Source organism: Equus asinus, chromosome 7, assembly GCF_041296235.1.
Source record: "Equus asinus isolate D_3611 breed Donkey chromosome 7, EquAss-T2T_v2, whole genome shotgun sequence".
In the NCBI taxonomy this organism is placed as follows: domain Eukaryota; kingdom Metazoa; phylum Chordata; class Mammalia; order Perissodactyla; family Equidae; genus Equus; species Equus asinus.
Window position 1 is genome coordinate 97,151,079 of NC_091796.1, and position 21,359 is coordinate 97,172,437.

Consider the following 21,359-nt stretch of genomic DNA (forward strand, 5'->3'; position numbering starts at 1 on the left):
AGGCCACAGAGGATTTTTTTTTTTTTAAACAAGATGTGGTAAGGAGAGTTTGAGGATCAGGGAAAAGGGAGAAAAAGGGAGTAAGTTCTCTGAGGAAGCGGGAGATTTCAAAAAGAGGTCTAAGAGCACGATCTGACTCAATCATCTTTATTTAATATGCTCGGATTTTTTTAACAACCAGGAAATATGCAGTAGCATCGAATTTACTAGGTCCAACCTAATAAAGTTGTAAAATAACTTTTCTTATGAAACCCTGTCTTTTCTTACTCAACATTACAAAAACACAAGCTTCCTGGACTAATTTAGTTTCAGTCAAAAGGTGACAATTGTATGCAGTGAGAAAAAAGTCTTACTCTGCTATTTTAGGTGTTTTTTTCTTTTTGTCAGGGAAGTAAGCTATTTATAAAATAATTTATCAAATAAGCTCGAATTTAGGGGGTGTCCAGCATGGTACTGACAGCACATACATACTCTGAAATCTAAAACCTTTAACCCCTGTCTGCAAGGTCCAATTAGCCCAATTCTGGGGAATATATGAGAGCTGGAAAATAAGCTAACTAGCTAGCACATTAGGTTCCTTTTAACTGCCAGGTGGTAAGCTATTCTGAAGCTGTTTAGATTTGTGGTTGGGCCTCAAACCATGTCTCTGGACAGCATTCTGCTGGAGGCAGAACAAAGTTATATTTAATATCTGTGTACTTTCAAATAATGCTGCCCACTTTTCTCTTATTGCTGAGGTCACTTACCTTGAAGACCCACTGTACTTTCGGTGTACAAAACAGCAATGTTTGCTTATCCAACTGATTTTGGAATTACATGATGGAGCCAACATGAAAACTGAGTCAATAAGAAAACAAATGCTTATAAAGCAGTAACAAACAGCCTCTTTTTCCAATACATGTACCAAATAAATTTAACTTAGAAGAACTGAACTAAATATAAAACACTTCAAAAAGAAGAAAAGGAACATTATGCTTACTAAGAATTTTAGCATGATCCAGAGAATGTGTTCAGGGAACTGACCTCTGTGCAAAGGACAGAAGCATTTCAATGGCCGTGGCTGAAAGCCTCTTTTTGTAAGTTGTTCTACAACATTCTATAAACTTTCATCTTATAGCATGTAAATTTTGTATTAACTTTTTGTGTTTTTCTATATCTAAGAATTTTTTAAAGACCAGAATAACAACTTTTTAAAACAATGAAGCTATTTTTCTCTTCTTGAATAACGAATTGCCTTTTCTTTATAATTCATAGAGGAGAGAAAAAATCCATGAGCTTAAAACTCCCATATCTTCCTGCCTCCAATTCTACAAATGCACCTGTATCCTCTCCCTCTTCCATCCTGTTACAACAGAAGCAGCGGGCCTTCTCTCATCAGAGGCCAATCTCCCCCCTCATCCCCAGTCCCGCTTCTCAGGGACCCTGATGCCTTCAGCTATCCCCTTTTGTTTGTGTCGTTTCAATCTCTCTCTCTCTCTGTAATGGATTCAGACTAGTGGTATTTAAGCATGTTCTAGCATCACTTATCTTAAAACAACAAAAAATAACACCCTTGAACCCCACATTCCTCTCTACGTCTCTCTCTTTAATCCCCTCCAGAACCAACATTCACAAAAGTTGTTTTCACTTGCATCCACTCCTCAACCCATTCCAGTCTGGCTTCTTCCCCCAAAATTGTTCTTGATAAGGGCATTAGCTAATCAGCCAGACCTGACACATACCCCTTGAAGCACCTCTTCTCCGGGGCTTCATAACATCACAACATTCCTAGGTTTTCTCCTGGTTTTTCTTGAGTTGCTCCTCCTCTGTATCCTTTCTTAGCAACTCCTTTTCTATCCATCCTCCAAGTTTTGGAGCTTTTTAGGGCTCAGTTCTGAGTCCTCTTCCACTCTCCATTCTACAGTCTCCCCTAAGATGATCTCATCTACACCTGGACTTTAAATGCAATCTAAATGCCAGTGATGCTAGGATTTTTACCTGCAGCTCAGACATCTTTTCTGAGCTCCAGACCACATCCCACTGATGAATTAAAGCACAGTGGTTTAGATGGGCCTTGAGGCCAGACTGCTTGGGTTTCAAAACTAGTTCTTCTACTTACTTTCTGGGTAACCCTGAGCAAGTTGGTCAGCTCTCTAAGACTCAGTTTCCCCAACTGTAAAATTGGAATGATAACAGTACTCACTTCATAGGTTATTGTGTGGATTAAATAAGTTGAGGAAAGCACCTACTATATAACACTCAGCAAGTTTTCATTATCCACGATTACTAGTACCATATATGTCCATTAGAACATGTCAAAGGCATCTCAAACTTACTCTGATCTGTATAAAACTGGATTCTATCTTTTCTAACCCACCCAATACACATCACCCTTGTTCACCACCTGTGAATTCTAAGGGAGAACTCTAAGGTGACCCTTTGCATGATCTCCTCCCCTTGAGTGAGTAAATATGAGGAGATATCACACTTGCGATAAAGGGATTTTGCAGATGTAATTAAGCCCCCAAATCAGTTGACCTTATGATGGGAAGATCATCTAGGTAGGCCTGACCTAATCACCTGAGGCCTAGAGATCAGAAAGGAAGATCTAGAAGGCAGAGAGTCAAAGCATGGGAAGCATTTGACACACCTTTGCTGGGCTGAAGATGGAGGGGCCCAATGAGAAGGAATACAGATGGCCTCCACAAGCTGACAGAGGCCCCTGACAGCCAGCAAGGACCCTGGACCTCAGGTCAACAGCTACAGGAACAGCCAGAAGAAATCCGCCAACTACAAGAACGAGCTTGGAAGTGAATTTTTACCCTGAGCCTCCGGACAAGAACGCAGTGTGGTTACCACCTTGACTTCAGCCATGCTGTGGGGCCGTTTAACCTACCAAACCGGGAGCTGATAAATGGCTGCTATTACAAGCTGCTAAATTTGTGGTAATTTGTTAGGCAGCCACAGAAAATTAATGCACCATTTGAACAAACAGCACCTTCAAACATGTTTGTTCCAGCCAGAAACCCCCATATCAATACCACACCAAGTTCTATTGATTCTATCTTCTAAACACATCTCAAATAGATTCACAATTCGTAATCTCTAATTGTTACCTAACCCAAACTCGTACATTCCACCTGAACGTCTGTAATAGCCTCCTAACTAGTCTGCCTTCATGCAATCGTTCCTCCCAGCAATGGGAGTCAGGTTTCACAATGCAAAACAAATTTCTGAAAAACCCTTCTGCGGCTTCACACTGCACTTAGGACAGTTCCTTACCATGACCTACAAAAGCCTGAACGAAATGGCCCTGGCTCCCTTGTCAGCCCCATTTCCTGTGACTCTCCTGCTTGGATACGATGCTCGAGCCACACAAGCCTTTATTCCAGTAACCCCAGGGTGAGAAGCCATTTCCCACTTCAGCACATCTGTGCTGCTTCTTTTGGCAGAAATGCTTTGTCCCCTGCTGTCACCCATGGCAGCCAGGGCCTGCGCTCGAACATTACTACTTCACAGAAGCCTTCCCTCACCCTCACGTGATGCCAGGTCACCCTGCTAGACTCCGTCACAGAACTCTGCACTTCTTCACAGAGTTTATCACAATCACAATCATGTAGTTAGTTGCATGATTATGTATTTAAGGTCTTTCTCTCAGGTGTAGTTCAATGAAGGCAGAAGCCACATCTAATTTGTTCCCTGTTAAAACCCAGCATCTGGTATGGTGCGAGACACACAGTAGGAATTCAACATATCCTAAATGGATGAATAAAAATGTGCTTGTTTTGCCCAACTTACACATGGCAAAAGGAGGTCAGGGTTATGAGTTTGATTTGGGTGTGCTCCATTAGATTTGTCCTATTATAGTCCTAATTATGATATTTCCTTACAAACAAATGACATTAGCATAAAGGAAAACCAGGGGCAAGTTCATGGGAAAGGATTATTGCAAATCTAGTACTAAGATTCAGCGCTCACGCCCTCTTAAGGCAGCATCATATTTAGATATGAAGTGCAACATTATCCTTATTACATATTTTAAATAGTTTTTCCTTTAGGAAAAACACATAGTTCCAGTCCAGTATGGATGTGGTTTGAGGAGAGAGTGCTTCAGCTGACTGAATTTTCCAGTTAACAATGGGATAGTCCACTAATGTAGAAAATTGCCCGATACAAAAACAGCCCAGTGTATGATCTGTACCTTTTCGCCAGTAGAATTTGTTTTAAAAAGTATGCCTCTATTTTATTGATTTCTTACTGTGTTTTTTTAACAATCAAAAGTGCTATTAATTAATCAGACACTTCACTTTTTTTCTTTTTAGGAGAAAAATAAAAATAGCATTAACACCGTATGACAAAGATTTTATTTAAGAAGCAAAACACTGGCTAGAAAGTCAAATATTTTCCCATATTGTCCATATTATTTGTGGTTTGTATCTATGTGTTTGTAAGTAAATGTACTTATCATATAGTTACCTAATTCCTGCCTTGGTTCAGAAAAGATTTAAGGCAAATGACTTGGATTAACTAAAGCATAAGAAAAGAAGAAAAAGAAAGATTAGGGACAGAAAATGATACCAGGAAGAGGCTCAAGATGCATGCCAGACCACAATTTTATGTGGCATAGGCTTGAGATATGAAGCTTTCTAGCCACCGACGTGATCAAAGAGGTCTGCTCAGGGACCCACTTCACAGCATTCCTGTGAGAACCAGAACAGCTGGGCTAAAGCAGCTCCGAGAGGCTTGACAGTGAGATCAGAAAGGAATGTCTTCTTGGGGATTCCTTAGAGAGGATTACCATTCTACTTCTACTAAGAATGGCACTTGTTACCATTTTCCACTAAAATAGTTGCTTAAATAACTGACTGCTTCACATTGTTATCATACTCAGTTACCCGGGCTTGGGGTAAAATTATCTCTTGGCTCATCCAATCTTAAGCAAGATGTATTAGTTTCCTATCGCTGCTGTAAAATATTAACATAAACTTCACGGTTTATTAACAATACAAATTTGTCTTCTTACAGTTCTAGAGATCAGAAGTCTGAAACTGGGTCTTACAGAACTAAAATCAAGGTGACAGCAGAGCTGTGCTCCTTTTGGACAGTCTAGGAGAATCTCTGTTCCTCAGCTTCTAGAGGCTGTCTGCATTCCTTGGCTCATGGCCCCCTTCCGGTAATGGCATCACCCCAATCCATTGTCACATCTCCTTGTCTCTCTCTCTTTCCATCCTCACATCACCTTCTCTCACGCTAACCTTCCTGCCTGTGATTACACTGGGCCCACCTGGATAATCCAGGATACTGCCCCCCACCCCTTAAGATCCTTAATCACATCTGCAAGGTCTCTTTGCCACGTAAGGAAACATTCACAGGTCTCAGGGTTAGAACACAGACATCTTGGGGAAGAGGAGATCTTTATTCAGCCTACCACACAAGACTCTATCGTTTACCTGTTTGCGGCTACTGAAATTGTTGAGAACGGTGTCAGAAAATATCAGTGTTAACGCCAACTCTACATAACAACACTCAGTGCACAAATGGAGAACTTAATCAAAAAAGGTTTTTTAATTCAAAAGTTAATCATAGAATTCTTTTAAGTACCAAGTACACCTTCTATATTCCCAATAATGTGACATACAAAAAGATTTACAGAATTTTTTGTCAGGAATACACTGATTATATAAAAAAGCACACCTACACAAAAACTTGAGTGTAAAATAAAATAACTGTAATACCAAGTCCTGCACTAAAAATCGGGAACTTTACCTCCCTATCCTCCCCGTAGTCTCAGGGGAGGATGCCTACTGAATATTTAAAAAAAAAAAAGTGACAAAGCCAGCTCACTTACAACTTTAGGAAGGTATAAAGTCCACAGAACTCACTGGATTTTTGGAGGAACAGCTATAGCGGAACCCAGAGGGGTATTGCTAGAGACAAACATAAGGAGGGCAAGATTCTATTTTAGACCCTATTCATCTTTCCTGACAAACAAGAGGAATGTAGGAGTGCTCATCCCTTTGAGGTGCATAGAGGGATCTGTAAATCATTAAGGAAGCTCAAAGGAGATAACTGGGGCACCCCCTCCCTCCCACTGCATTTTGAGATTGACACCTCTCAAGAGTGTATTTAATTGTGAAGCTAAGTCAACACATGATGTTATGATGTTAGATTTTCCCTAGAGGAGTTTTCACCTAGCATCAGCTTCTTTTTCATGGGAAGAATTCAATCCTGCCCACCAAACCACTTATGTCTCCAGGAAGCTGAGTTTTCAAGATTCTTCCCTGCTTTGGAGTAGAGGTTAACGTTGGGTCTGATACAACAGTAGACTTGCCACCTGAGAAGGTTTTTCCCCTTACAGACTATAAATACAAAATATTCTTGAATCCCCCTTGACTTAAGGGCTGAGATGCCACCTCCTTTGCCCAAATAGATCATTTCCTTAATCTCTAAAGTGTGTGGTAGAAAGTTAAGAACTTCCCTTTAAGGTCTAGGCTCTAGGGAATTAAGTTAGGGTACTATCAATAACCTATTTATATTTTTAACCTTCCCAATGTATCCTATAAAACTAAAGATAGAGCACAAGTTCTGCCTACTCTTCTCAAGGTGAGAAAGTGTCAAAAAAAGGGAAAAGTACTATAAAAAATACACACACACACAGATGTATATTTACTCACATATAATATAAAGAGGAGAGTTGTGTTGTTTTCACAGATAACTAAGATTGTCACTGACATCTTTCAAAGTGTATTATCACAGGTAACCATTATGTTCCCAGAGAGCTAATTATAAATTAAATCATTATAAATGCAATCATATTCAAAAAGCATCAGGGAACTGCTGTTTTTCAGTGGGATTCAATCATGAATCCTTGGTAAAACAGAATTATCTTTTAAAGTAAATCACCACTCCTCACTCGTGTCTATACCAAGATTTCCACAGAAATTCCATAGAACATAAGCTTAATGCTGTTAAGTACTTTAGATATAATTCAGTCCAACACCTCTACTTTATGGATGAGATAGCTTAGGCTCAGAAAGGTGAAATGACTTATCCCAGGTCACAAGGCAAGTTGGGGGCAGAGCTAGAAATACAGTCCACCCCTGACCTCCGTTAGCCTTTACTTAGAAGATCCTAAACACAGATGCCAGCAACCAAACAGGTGAAATCTTTAATTGGTGGCAAAAAACAATCAGGCATATTTTGGGGAAACCAGACACAGACATCATCAAAAAACCAAAACTGTAGACAAATATCTCTTATGAATATAGGCACACAAAAATCCTCAATAAAATACTAGCAACCTGAATAAGGCATGACATATAAGAAGGATTATATTCTATGACCAAGTGGGATTTATCCCAGGAATGCAAGGTTGGCTTAACACTCAAAAATCAATTAATGCAACAGACCCTATCAATAAAACAAAAACAAAAACCACACAATGATCTCCATAGATGCAGAAAAAGCATTTGACAAAATCTAGTGCCTTTTCATGATAAAAACACCCGAACAAACTAGGAAAAGAAAGGAACTTCCTCTATCTGATAAAGGGTATCTATGAAAAACCCATAGCTAACCTCATACACAACAGTGAAAGACTAAAGTTTCCGCCCTAAGATCAGGAACAAGACAAGGATGTCTGCTCTCACCACTCTATTGGACACTGTACTGAGGGTTCTGTCCAGGGCAATTAAACAAGAAAATTAAATAAAAGCCATGCAGACTGGAAAAGCAGTAAAACTATCTGCTATCTCCATCTGCAGATGACACGATCTCGTAAAGAGAAAATCCTAAGATATCCACTAAAAAACTAACAGAACTGATAAACTAGTTCAGCAAGGTTGCAGGATACAAGATCAAAAATGAAAATGAATTGTATCTCTATATAGTTGCAATGAACAATCCAAAAACTAAATTAAGAAACTAATTCCTTTTACACTAGCATCAAAAAGAATAAAATACTTAGGAGTAAATTTAACAAAAGATGCACAAACTTATACTCTGAAAACTACAAAACGTTGTTGAAAGAAGATCTAAATAAATGGAAAAACATTCCATGCTCATGGATCAGAAGACTTAATATGCTAAGTTGGCAACACTCCCAAAATTAATCTACAGATTCAACGTAATCCTTACCAGAATCCCAGCTGGTTTCTTGGCAGAAATTGACAAGCTGACCCTAAAATTCATATGGAAATGCAAGGGACCCAGAACAGCCAAAACAGTCTCAAAAAACAAGAACAAAGTTGGAGGACTCACACTTCCCAATTTCAAAACTTACTAAAAAGTTACAGTATTCAAGACAGTGTTGTACTGGAATAAGGATAAATATAAAGATCAGTAGAATCGAACTGAGGGTCCAGAAATAAGTCTATACATCTATGGTCAACTGATTCTCAACAAGAGTGCCGAGACAGGGGCCAGCCTGGTGGCACATGGGTTAAGTTCGCACGTTCCGCTTCAGCGGCCTGGGGTTCGCCAGTTCAGATCCCAGGTGTGGACCTACACAGCGCTTGTCAAGCCATGCTGTGGCAGGCATCCTACATATAAAATAGGGGAAGATGGGCATGGATGTTAGCTCAGGGTCAGTCTTCCTCGGCAAAAGAGGAGGATTGGCAGCAGATGTTAGCTCAGGGCTAATCTCCATCAAAAACAAAAAAAGGAGTGACAAGACAATAAAATGAGGGAAAAAAAGTCTTTCGACAAATGGATCAAAATCCTCAACATAACAGCTAAAACCATAAAACTGTTAGAAGAAAACAGAGGCATAAATATTCATGGCTTTGGATTAGTCAATGATTTCTTAGATACAATACCAAAAGCACAAGAAACAAAAGAAAAAATAGGTAAATTAAACTTCATTAAAATAAAAGACTTTTGTGCTTCTAAGGATACCATCAAAAAAAACAAAAAGAAAACCCACTTTATGGGAGAAAATATTTGCAAATCATATACCTGATAAGGGACTTATATCTAGAATACATAAAGAACTCTCACAACTCAATAATAAAAAGACAAATTAACTAATTAAAAAATGACCAAGGATCTTAATAGACATTTGTCCAAAGATATACCAATGGCCCATAAGCACATGAAAAGATGCTTAACATCATTAGTCATTGAGGAAAACACAAATCAAAATCACAATGAGAGGGGCTGGCCCAGTGGTGCAGTGGTTAAATTCACAGGCTCTGCTTCAGCAGCCCATGGTTCTGAGGTTCAGATCCCAGGCATGGACCTGCACACCACTCACCAAACCATGCTGTGGTGGTGTCCCACATACAAAATAGTGGAAGCCTGGCACGGATGTTAGCTCAGGGACAATCTTCCTCACCAAAAAAAAAGCCACAGTGAGATACCACTTTATACTCACTGCAATGGCTATCAGCAAAAAGACAGACAATAACAAGTGCTGGTGAGGATGTGGAAAACTTGGAGCCCTTGTACACTGCTGGTGGGATGTAAGTGGTGCAGCCACTTTGGAAAACTTAGAAAGTTAAACACAGATTTACCATGTGATCTGGTAATTTTACTCTTAATATCTACCCAAGAGAAATGAAAACATAGATCCGCACAAAAACCTGGACACAAATGTACACAGCAGCATTATTCACAATGGCCAAAAGGTGGAAACAACCCAAATGTCAATCAACTGATAAATGGATAAACAAAATATGGTATATCCATACAATGGAATACTATCTGTCAGTTAAAAAAATAAGTGCTGATACATGCTACAACATGATGAATCTTGAAAACACCATGAGAAGTGAAGGAAACCAGTCATAAAAGACCACATACCGTAAAATTCCGTTATAAGAAATGCCCCTCGGCAAATGTATAGACAGAGAAAGCAGAATTAGCAGTTGCCTAGGGCTGGGGATGGGTGGTGGGAATGGGAAGTGACTGATATAAACGGGTAAGATGTTTCTTTTCAGGGTGATGGAAATGTCTAAAATTAGACTGTGGTGATGGCTGTATAACTCTATAAATATACTAAAATTCGTTGAATGGTACACTTTAAAAAAGTGGATTTTATGGTATGTAAATTATATCTCAAAAAAAGCTGTTCAACAAAAAAGACACTGCAGCTTTGATCTTGCTCTTTCTTTCTCTTCAATCGCTTGTTCTAGGGGAGCCAGCTGTCATGTCACGAGGACACTCAAACAGCCGTATGGAGAAGTCCACATGGCAAGGCATTGAAGCATCCTGCTGACAACATGTGAGTGAGCCGTCTCAGAAGGGGAGCCTCCAGCCCCAGACCAGTCTTTACGTGACTGCAGTCCTGGCCAACACCTTGACTATAACCTCACAAGAGACCCTGCGTCAGAACCATCAAACTAAGCAACTCCCTAAATTCCTAACCTGCAGAAATCATGTTGCTTTAAGCCACTAGGTTTTGGAGTAATTTGTTACATAGCAATAGATAACTAATATCCCTTCCTTTACCCTTTCCTCAGTGTTAAGCTCTCTTCTACTGATGGACATCTAAGGAAATGTCTTTCCAGCAATCCTTCCTCTTCTGAGAGCTTAGTTTCACCCCTATCCACATGTTTAGTGTAGTAGCTGTCATGCTAGTGGAACATGATCCCATTCCCTGGCCTTGGTTGAATGATCCAAGAGGACACCTGACCAAAGCTAAGCCAATAAAGTTCTTTTCTGAAACTTTTATATCCAAAGCTAAGAGAAAGGCAGTGTTTCTCCAGTATCTGAAGCTATACGATACAAAACTTGGGGTCTCTCACAATGATGTTCTTTCCTATGTGGAAAGAGCTGGACAGCAGTGGAGAAGAATGAAGTCATCACATAGAGACAAACGAAGATTCAAGATGGAGAGAGGTCAGAGGACATAAGCCTCTGGTTCCAGCGACTTCTAATGCAACCCTGTCCTTCCAGTGGGAAGACCATATCTGTCTTATAACCCCAGCATCTAAAACAGCACTCAGTACGTAAGAGGTAACAAAATGTTTATGGAATAAATGAACAGGTAAAATAACCCAGTATTCTTCCAATAATACTTCCTCTTTTTTTGTTGCTATTGTTCAACAGAGAGTTAGATTATTTGAAACCTGAAAGTTCTAACCTCTTTGCTACCTTTATACTCTGTATATCCTCTATTATTATACTTATGACAATATCTCCCAATTACTGGTTTACTTGACCTCCCCCCTACTATCAGAGGGCAAGACATTTTCTTGGTCATGTTTGGTATTATCAGAACCACCTAGCCTAAAAAACAGAAAGTGTTCAAGGAACGCATGTTTAACTGATCTTATCAATCCTTTACTCTTCATTCTTTAGCTTTTACAGTCACTGTCATCAATTCATCAACCAGCTAACATCTCCAAGGTACTGGGAATACAATAAACTGTTAGACTTGGTCCTGAATTTTCATCTATTCAGTGAATTCATTCATCAAATATTTGAGTACCTACCATATGAAGGGGGTTGAAAATGGACAAAGGACATGGTGTCTGCCTCAAGGACCCTACAGTCTAGCACAGACTAGAAAATCAATTATTACAGTACTCTGTGTTGAACGTTATTGAAGAGCTATGCACAGGCTGCCAAGCAGCAGCAGAGACATGGGGAGTCTCTACTTCAGAAGGCAAGACGTGTACAGAAAAAGATGACAGCCTGGCAATGTGGCACAGCCTAAGCACCAAATGAGTGATTTGTTCTCTAAGTTACACTGGATTAATTCACATACATTAAGAAAAGATACTGTTATGGAGTGATTTTTCAGATTTACATTCAACCAACATTTCCTGAGTGCCTAATACATGCCAAGCAACCTGCTTAGCACTTTTCCAACAGGGACCCATTCAATTCTCACATTTTGTAGATGAGAGAAGTCAGTGTGCAAGAGTGAAGTGGCTTGCCCAACTCTACAGAGCTACTGGGTGGCAGAGCTGAGACTCAGAATTAAGCCTTCCAATTCTATGTCCAGGTATGCCATGCTACTCAGTCTGCACAACTGGAACAATTTCCATGTCCTTACATGTGACTCTTACTGCCTTTTTATTCATCCTATGGCACACAATGCAGTGTTGGGCACAAAGAGGAAATCACCAACTGCTGACTTGATATGACAATATGCGTGTCCACATTTTGAGAAGGGACCACATCAGATCAAATTACTTTGGTGCCTATTATAGCATCATGTGCTAAGAGGAGCGCAGTTGGCTGAAGATGAGTGAATCTTTCAAGTTATATTTTAACAGCGTTTTTGACCACTATATCCGGTCAGTTGTTCCAATGTTCAGTAATAAATCAAAATGACTGTTCGTTTCCCTTGACAGCTAACAGTACTAATAAATTCAGTATAATCTCACCATCCATCAGAAAAATTTCTAAAACGCAAACTTGAAGCTGACGATTCACACAGTTAGTAGAGAAGGGGAAATAAAGCAGTACCATTGTTGTCTACAAAACTAGCAGTGTTTGCAAAATCCAGAAACTGAGCAGTTGGTTGACTACTAATAACAAGTAGGTTGCTCCTTGGTCATTTAGCAAAAAGCTGTGTGTTGCAACATGGTCATTGGCTGAGGAGCATATGGCTTCAAGTAGCTTTTGCTGTACAGCACCATTCTACATATATAAATCAGTGAATTGTTATGTAAGATAAGAAAAAGAAATTCAAAATCTCCATACCAGAAAGCACCTGACACTGAGCCTGGCACAAATCAGATAATTAATACTGAATAAATGTTTACTGAATAAATGATTTAACAGCCCTTTGAAAACATCAGTTGTCTGTTAGCTTGAGATAGAAAAATCAAACCAGCCAAACCTACACAGGCTATGTTAGAAACTCAAAAAAATTACAGAGTAACTGGCTCAAAATACAAAACAAATTCACAAGGACCAAAAAACAATGTTTAAACATGCTGAAATAAGTGAGCATGCATTTGACATCCCTCTTAAATTAAGTCTGCCACATTGGCACTCAGGGGAATGCTAACCCACAATCTCATCAGAAACAACAAAAACTAAAAGAAGGAGAGCAGACCTAACTTTACAGTCTGTTGGAAACAGCAACAAGGTGTGCTAGGCGTACACCTGAAACCTGCTGTATAAGCTCTGTGTCCACATAATAAAAGATTATCCCAATATGCCAAAGCAGCTGAATCCAAAACCTTAATAAACGCTCCCAAGAACATTTCAGCGTAATAATGAACAACTCATGAAAATGTATTACCTGCTCTGAAATGAAAAAGTCTCTCTAATAGGAGACTGGGCTCCACAAATATACACCCGAAATGGACTGATCAGTCCAAATAAGCATTTTCCAAAATGAACAACCTGGACCCACACAACGAATAAAGTAATCTAACAAGTAGAAAGCTTGTGACAACTCTAGTGATCTCAAACACTAGAACGTGAGCGCTTAAGCCGGCTAGTTAGTCGCTTTTACCTAGAGCTTTAAATTTAAAGAGCCGTCTTCTCAAGAGACGTTTCAAAGAAATTCAAGGCCAAGTATAGTATTTCATGATAATTGCAAATAAAAGCATTCAGTCCCTGGAGCCCGCGATCCCTCTTTATCTCACTGGACTGGACTCATGAAAAGCCCGAGGGACGCCCATCCTGCTAGGTCGTAAGGACCCCAGCACCTTAGGGGACGGTTCCACAAACCCCCGCCGGGACCACCTCTAGGGAAACAGAGGGGTGAAAAAAGGCATCACGCTTCAAAACAAAGCGTCGTTCACCCGACTCTGAGGAGGGCGCACCTTTCACCCCCGACAGGATGCAGTGACAGATGTGTCACCTGTGCGGGAAGGGGGCGTGAAGACATCCTCAGAGACGAGTGCCAACAGGCAGCTGTCGGCTGCTTCGCGGGCCCCAGCGCCCCGCGCCCGTCGCTCATTCCCGGGCTCCGGAAAACTTTCGGCGCTGCCCCGGGCGCGCCCCCACCTGCAGGACCCCCGGCTCCCGCCCGGCCCGCCAGGCCCCCCCGCCCCGCGCCCCCTGCCCGGCCCCGCGCCCCCCGCCCGCGCGGGCACCCGCGTGCCCTCGGGGCGCGCCCCCGCGCCGGGCCCGGCCGGCAGAGGGCGGGGTCGCTCACCCGTCCGCAGCTCGTGCTTGACAGTGAGGAGCTGCTCTTCCCCGGCGCCGCCGTCCCCGCTGGTCCCCGCGGCGCCGCCGCCGCTGCCGCCCTCCTCCTCCATCTTCTCCCTTTTCGGATCCCGCGGGGTTCTACGAGGGGACCCGGGAGACCGCGCACGCCCGTCCCGTCACAAGCTCCTGCTGCAGCCCTAGGAGCCGGAGTGCGGCGGCTCCAGAACTCGGACGCCGAGACGAGTCTCTTTCCCGCTCTGGCCGCACGGCTCGCTCCTCCGCCTCCTCCCCCTTCGGCGGGCACCGCTAGTACCGCGCAACCAAACCGCCCCCCCTGCTCCGCCGCCTCCTCCTTCAAGCCGCTCCGCCCACAGCCAGCAAGGTAGAGGAGCCATTCGAGCCGCCACCGCTTATTGGGCCCCGGGTGCGCGCATCTGTCAACGCCGGCTCCCATTGGACAGTCCGCCCTGACGCCGCACGAGCTGCCCCGCCCCCTCCTCGAATTGTTGTTGCTTGGCGGGGAGGCAGGAGAGGGAGGAGCGCGACCGCCCCGATTGGTGAGAGACCCGCGGTTCTGCCCCGCCCATTTCCCCTAATGCGCACGCGCAGTCAGGACCTTCCCTTCCCTTCCCTGACCTCCCCAGAACGGTCACACCCCTTATTCCCCAGCTTCGATCTGTTAGTAAACAGTATCTAGTAGTCAGGAGGCGCTCGGGGTCTGTGATTGGCTACTGCTGAAAGAGGCGGGGACGGCTGATTGGAGGATTTGGCCCGCCAATCACCATGGATAGAGGAGGGGCCTGGAGGAAAGCGCTTCTCGTACACGTGTTTGCAGACGTACCTGAGCGTGTCGGACAGCGATCTACAGATGTGTGACCAGCTGGAAGATAGCATGTCTTAAAAAGGTGTTACTCGCCCTGGTGAGCCCTAAACAAGTTAAGTGAAGTTTGTGCTTAGAGGTAGTTCTTAGACAGTGCAAAAATTCACAGTCCCAGCTCTCCATGAGGACTTATGCAAAGAATAGACGTTTTCATTTTGTACAAGTCGCATCTTAGGCGCCGAAAGGATACAGAGATTAATAATAGAATAGAACCCCTTCCCCTAAGCTGCTTTCAACAGAACATGAGAAATAATCTGTGTATATACATAGGAAACTATAAAGCAGAATTTGAAATAAAACAGTGGTACAAACTGTTAGAGAATCACATCGATGGCAATAATTATTCTCAGTAGAGGAGATGGGGAATGCTTTTAGGGCAAGGAGATATTTGAGATAACCAACTTAAAGGATGCGTAAGCAGACATTTCATATAGAGATGGTAGCTGTGAGCATAGGCCTGGAAGTAGAGAAGATGAGGGTGCTAAGTGACTGATAAGGCTGGATGGAACTATGATGTAAAGATAACAGATGAAAAAGTAAGGTGCGTTAAGATAATGGAGAACCTTGACTACCATGCTAAGCCGTGCAGGTTTTATTTAGTGCAGGATGGGGAGCCTCAAAGAGTAGTTACAGTATCAAAGCTGTTCTCTTAGAAGTTAGCTCCGGTTTTAGTGAGACGAGTGGACTGAAGGGAGGAAGAGAAAGATAGCAGGGCAAGAGTGCTGTTGCAAGAATAGAATTTATGAGGGCCTAATTTCTGGCAGTGGACATGAGAATGGGAAAAGGAGAGGATTAAAAATGGACGCTTGAACATAATTCACATAGAAGTAGCCTTTTAAACTAAGCATGGATTAGATCAGAGGTCAGCAAACTTTTTCTGTAAAGGGCCAAATAATAAATATTTTAGGCTTTGCAGACCATATGGTCTCTTTCACAACTACTCAACTTTGCTCTTGTAGCGTGAAAGCAGCCATAGACAATAAGTAAACTGATGGATATGGCTGTGTTCCAATAAAACTTTATTTGTGGGCATTGAAATTAAATTTCACATAATTTTCACATGTCATGATATATTCTTCTTCTTTTAATTATTTTTAACCATTTAAAAATATGAAAACCATTCTTAGCTCTTAAAAAAAACAGGCAATAAACCAGATTTGGTCTGTGGGCCATAGTTTGCAGATTCCTGGGTTAGACTGCCACGGAAGAGGAAGCAGAGAAGACGCTGCAGCCCCTTCAGGTTGCCTCAGCTCCCTGGACTTACTTGCCTGGAACATTTATCCCAGTAAACCATGACTGCCTACTTCCTCGTCGTTCTCCTCCACAAGTAGTGTGCTATTTGGAGCCAGGGAACGACTGTGTGCAATTGTCCATTTGTTCACTCAACAACTTTTAAACCAATTATGTACTAAGTACTGTGATAGATGCTCGAGGGATAGTGGGAGCCAAAGAAATACAATCCTTGCTCCCACAGAGCCTACTGTCTAGAAATGGAAATAAATATTAAATAATCACACACAGAAGTGTGAACTTTCCATTGTGACCATGCTGTAAAGGAACATTATATGGTGCTACAATAGAATATATCACGAGGGCCTAATTTAGGTTGGAGGAACATGAAGGCCTTTCTAAGGAAGTATTATTTAAGCTGATTCTTTAAAGATAAGCAGGTTTTAACCAGGATGTGGCAGAGACTGGCCTGGTGCTCACCAATCTCGTTTCCTCTTCCTGGACACACAGGAAAACTACCTTTTTCTCCTTTGCAGTTAGGCTAGGGTCATGTGACTGTGATCTGGCCAATGGGGTGTGGGCAGGCATGATGTGTGCCATTTCCAGACCTGGCCAGAAAACCCCATGCATAATCCCTCACAGTCTCTTCTCTTTCCGCAGCAACTACAAAGGCTACATTTTGAGTGTGGAGGTGCCCACAGTTTAGAAGAACCCTGAACCCACCCCTGAGTCTCCCCTTCAAGAAGAGCCACCCTGACTACATCAGACCGTAATGTGAGCAATAAATAAGTCTTTTTTAGGCATCAGCTACTGAGATGTTGGGGCTGCGAATTGTTGGGGGGAGAAAATTCTAGGAAGATGCCCATGTAAAGCCCTGAGGCAGACAAAGAGCCTATTGTATTTTAGGGATTGAGAGAAAGCCAGTGGGGCCATCACACAGTCAGCAAGAGATGAGGTGAGGGAGGCAGGCAGAGACCCAATCATGAAGTGGTGTTTTAGGCCTTATTAATGTTTCTGGAGTTTTTCCTGTGTGAAGTCAGAAGCAATGGAAGGAATTTAAACAGGGGAATGATATAATTGGGGTCGTATTTCAAAAGGTCACTGTGGTTAGTATTTGGAGACTGGGCTCAAGGGAGCAAGAGGCGATACAGGGAAACCAGTTAGGAAGTTATCACTGCAGTCCGGGCAAAAGGTGGTAGTGGGTGTGGTAGGTATGGAAAGAAATGGAATGTTTCGAGATATATATTTTGGACTTCATGTAGGATTACATTTGGTGGGTGAGGAAAAAAGGAGCGTCTGAAATAACACCACCGTTTCTAACATGAGCAACTGGGTGGATGGAAGAGGATGGTGGTACCATTTAATTAGAGGGATAAGTTAAAGGAAGAGCACATATCAGAGAGAATATCGAGAGTTTAATTTCGAGACATCCAATGCCAATATTAAGTATCTGTGTGTTTATGTGAGTCTGGAGTTCTGCGGAGAGATGTAGGATGGAGACATAAATTTAGGAATCACTAGCATATAGATGGAATTTGAGGTCAGAGGTATGACTAAGATTTCCTAGGGAGAGAATGTGCAGAAGGAAGAGAAGAAGATCCCATGACTGAAGTCTAAGGAATTTCAACATTGAGACGTTGGATTGTGAAGGTGGAACCACAGGTATGGGGGAAAACTCGGAGAGTTTTAGATCTTGGAAGCCAAAGTGTTTCAAGAAGAAGGGAGCGGTCAGCTGTGTCACATGCCCTGAGAGGTCACATAAGATGAGGTCTGGAAAGATCCCATGAATTTGCCAACTTGGGTGCCATTGGTGACAATATTGAAAGCAGTTTTGGTAGAGCAAATGAGAGGTGAAGGAGTAGCAACAGTATGTGTGGACATATCTTTCAAGGAGTTTGCCTCTGAAGGAAAATAGAGAAGGAAGGCCCTAACTGGAGGGATCCAGAGAGTTTGGTGTTTTTTACTTTTTGTTTTCAAATAATTTTAAAATTGCAGAAGAGTTGCAAAAGACAGTATAGAGTTTTCACATACCCTCCAAATCAGCTTCCCCTAATGATAATATGTTACATACCATAGTTCAGTCATCAAAAGTGAGAAATGAACGTTGGAATAAAATTATTAAATAAATTACAGACTCGACAGATTTCACCACTTTTTCCATAAAAATGGTTTTTATATTTTTTAATGGTTGAAAAAGAATTAAAGGAAAAAGTTTACTGTGATATGTGAAAATGATGTGAAATTTAAATTTCAATGTCCATAAATGAAATTTTATTGGAACACAACCATGTCCTTTCTCTGTGCCAGGCTCCAATCGAGGATCCTACATTACAGTTAGTTGTCATAGCTCCACAGCTTCCTCCAATCTGTAGGAGTTCCTTAGTCTTTCTTTGCCTTCTATGACCTTAACTCTTTTGAAAGGTGCTGGTCAAGTATTTTGTAGAATGTCCTTCGATTTGGGTTTGTCTGATGTTTTCTTATGTTTAAATTGAAGTTACACATTTTTGGCAAGAGTACCACAGAGATGATGTGCTGTTTGTCAATTCATTGTACCAAGTGTACAAGAAGTTTATATTCTTTTCTTTTTCTTTTTCTTTCTTTCTTTCTTTTTTTTTTTTTTGGCGAGGAAGATTGGCCCTGAGCTAACATCTGTTGCCAATCTTCCTCTTTTTTTTTTTTCCTCTCCTCCAAGCCCCAGTACATAGTTGTATATCCTAGTTGCAGATCCTTCTAATTCTTCTATGTGGGATGCCGCCACAGCATGGCTTGATAAGCAGTGTGTAGGTCCGCACCCAGGATCTGAAATGGTGAACCCCGGGCTGCTGAAGCAAAGCACAGGAACTTAACCACTGGGCCAGAGGGCCAGCCTCCAAGAAGCTTATTTTCTTATTACTTGTGATAGTAACCTTGAACACTTGGTTAAGGTGGTGTTTGCCAGACTTCTCTACTGTAAAGTTATTATTTTTCCCATCATAATTAATGACTATTGGGAGGGCATGTGAGATACTTTTAGACCATGCAAATATCCAGTTTCTCCTTACGCTTTTAACCACTAATTTTAACATCCATTGGTGGAGCTGCCTACAGCAGTTATGACTGTGATATTATAACGGTAATTTTCTATTCAATTGTTTTTTAAGATGAGGAATACTGGAACATATCTGAAAGGTGATGGGATAGGTGGATGGAGAGAGGTTGGAGAACCAATGAAGAGAATCTGAAAAAGTAGGCCGGGCTGGGAGCCTGAGCTGCTGAGAGCTTTGCCTTTGATGGGAGGAGGCCCCAAGTCCTTCACTGTGGTGGGAGAGAGGGAGGAGGGGCTGGAGGCAGGCATGGACCAGCTTGTTAGACGAGGGGGTATCTTTGTCATCTCATCTCCATATCCCTGGCATCTGGAATAGGCTCTAGCCCAAAGTGGGCTTTCAATAAATGTTTGCTGAATGAATGAATGAATGAATGAATGAGAGAGTTGGAAACCTACATTTACAGGATGGATATAAAAAGAGGAGCTAATTGAGGGTGTAATCTCAGTAAAGCAGGAATAGGCCATATGAGCTGATCCCACCTGCAGAGAGTTAAAAAAACACTCAGATGTCCACACGTGTAGCAAAGAGTTTATTTCAGAGATGCATGCCCTGTGCTGAGTGATAGGGAAGATGGAAAGAGATGGACTTGAGGTTTGAGGATAGTGGAAACAGTCTGGAAGAGTCACTGTGGAAAATGAATATAGCGAGCCAGCTTGGATAACTGCTGATGAGCACTGGGGGCTCCGGTGGAGTTAGGAATTCTGAAGCAGGAGAGTTAAATGTCTTTCCCTAGCAACTTACCTTCCCCCTCGGGGTTGGGGATTAGTAGTTGGACAACAACCTGGTTGAAACCATGACCCTGGGGCCCAGCCAGGAATAAACTGCCAGCCTGGGAGAATAGGATGGAGTCCAGGAGCTGGAGGTAACATAGATGAAGAAAACAGCAGTTCTCAACCTTGGCTGCACATTGGCATCACCTGGGATACTTAAAAAAAATACTCCCACCTCTGAAAAGTGTGACTTAATTGGTCTGGGGCAGGATCTGGACTTTGGGATTTTTTTTTTAAAGCTCCCCAAAGGATTATGCTCTAGAACCAATTTTGTACTATACAGCTCTAAGCTACAACCATTAGAACAGCGGATGGTAAATAAGAGCAAGTTGGAGTTTTGAAACAATGGCAACTTTTCAGAGGTAGTGAGGATACTGGATGGGGTAGGAAGAAAAACTATAAATCAGTGGCTGAAAACACCAAATAAAATTGGCAAGCAGGGGCCTCACTGATTAGACAGTGATGTGAGAGGACGGCTTGGAGTCAAAGGAGGGAAAGTTGTTGAAGGGGCTTGAGATAATGGACAGTGGTCTGGATGTAGCTGCTGGAATTGAGGAAAATATCCCTGCTCCCTCCTGCCCTGAGAGATGGACAAGTAGGGAGGGGCTCTGTCCAGGAAAGGGCTGGCATAGGGAAGGCGTCCAGAAGAAAGTCAGGTTTCTGCTAAGGCCAGGAAGAGTAATAGAGGAAAAAGCTTGAAAATATGTCTGTTCCCCTGAGAAACTGCCTTTCACCAGGCTTGCTGGGTGGGGCTCCCTGTTCACCCCCTTATCCGGTCGTCCCATGCTCTGTGGCCTCACTTATCCTTATCATGGGTGGGAGGGCTGAAGCAAAGTGGGAGGGTCTCTCTTGGAGTGAGCCGCTAGGACTTAATGACCTCATTATTCGTGCAATGTGAACGGAGGCTCCTCACCTTTGGATTTATAAGAATTAGGAAGCACCAGAGGCTCACCACATCGTGCCCTCCTTTAACTGGCTCTGTTAAAACACTCAGATGTGTACTCAGATAAGAAAGAACTTCTTTCGAAAAGTCAAAAACAGCATTATCAACGTCTTGATTCTGGTTTTGGTCAGAACCTTCACTGTCGGGTACAGCTCCAGTAAATTTAAGGAACTCGCTGCAGGATACAGAGAGCAACAGAGTTAGGGAGTGTGAAGTTCGTACTCCCAGAAGACATCCATCCACGGCTAAAGTTGACATATTGCCCCTGTTCTCAGAAAGGATGCTGGGAAGGCACACACACACCTTGAGTTCACAAATGGGAAGGAAATTCTGTGAGGGGGCAGCAGCATTTAGGCAGTTTTCTCACTCTACCCTCTGGTATCCTAGATAGTACCTGCAAAGCTCAGAAACTC

General features: G+C 42.3%; 1 protein-coding gene across 2 annotated transcripts in view; it reads right to left on the reverse strand.

The window, feature by feature from the left end:
- The window catches only part of RPS6KA5 (ribosomal protein S6 kinase A5), a 192,185-nt gene extending 177,746 nt beyond the window's left edge, over nt 1-14,439 (reverse strand). For both annotated transcript variants that reach the window (XM_070514200.1, XM_044774212.2), the window contains exon 1: nt 14,045-14,439. In XM_070514200.1, the coding sequence (XP_070370301.1) occupies nt 14,045-14,147 (103 nt within the window). In that variant the 5' untranslated portion in view covers nt 14,148-14,439. The remainder of the gene's footprint in view (nt 1-14,044) is intronic.
- Between the last annotated feature and the right edge of the window lie 6,920 nt (nt 14,440-21,359).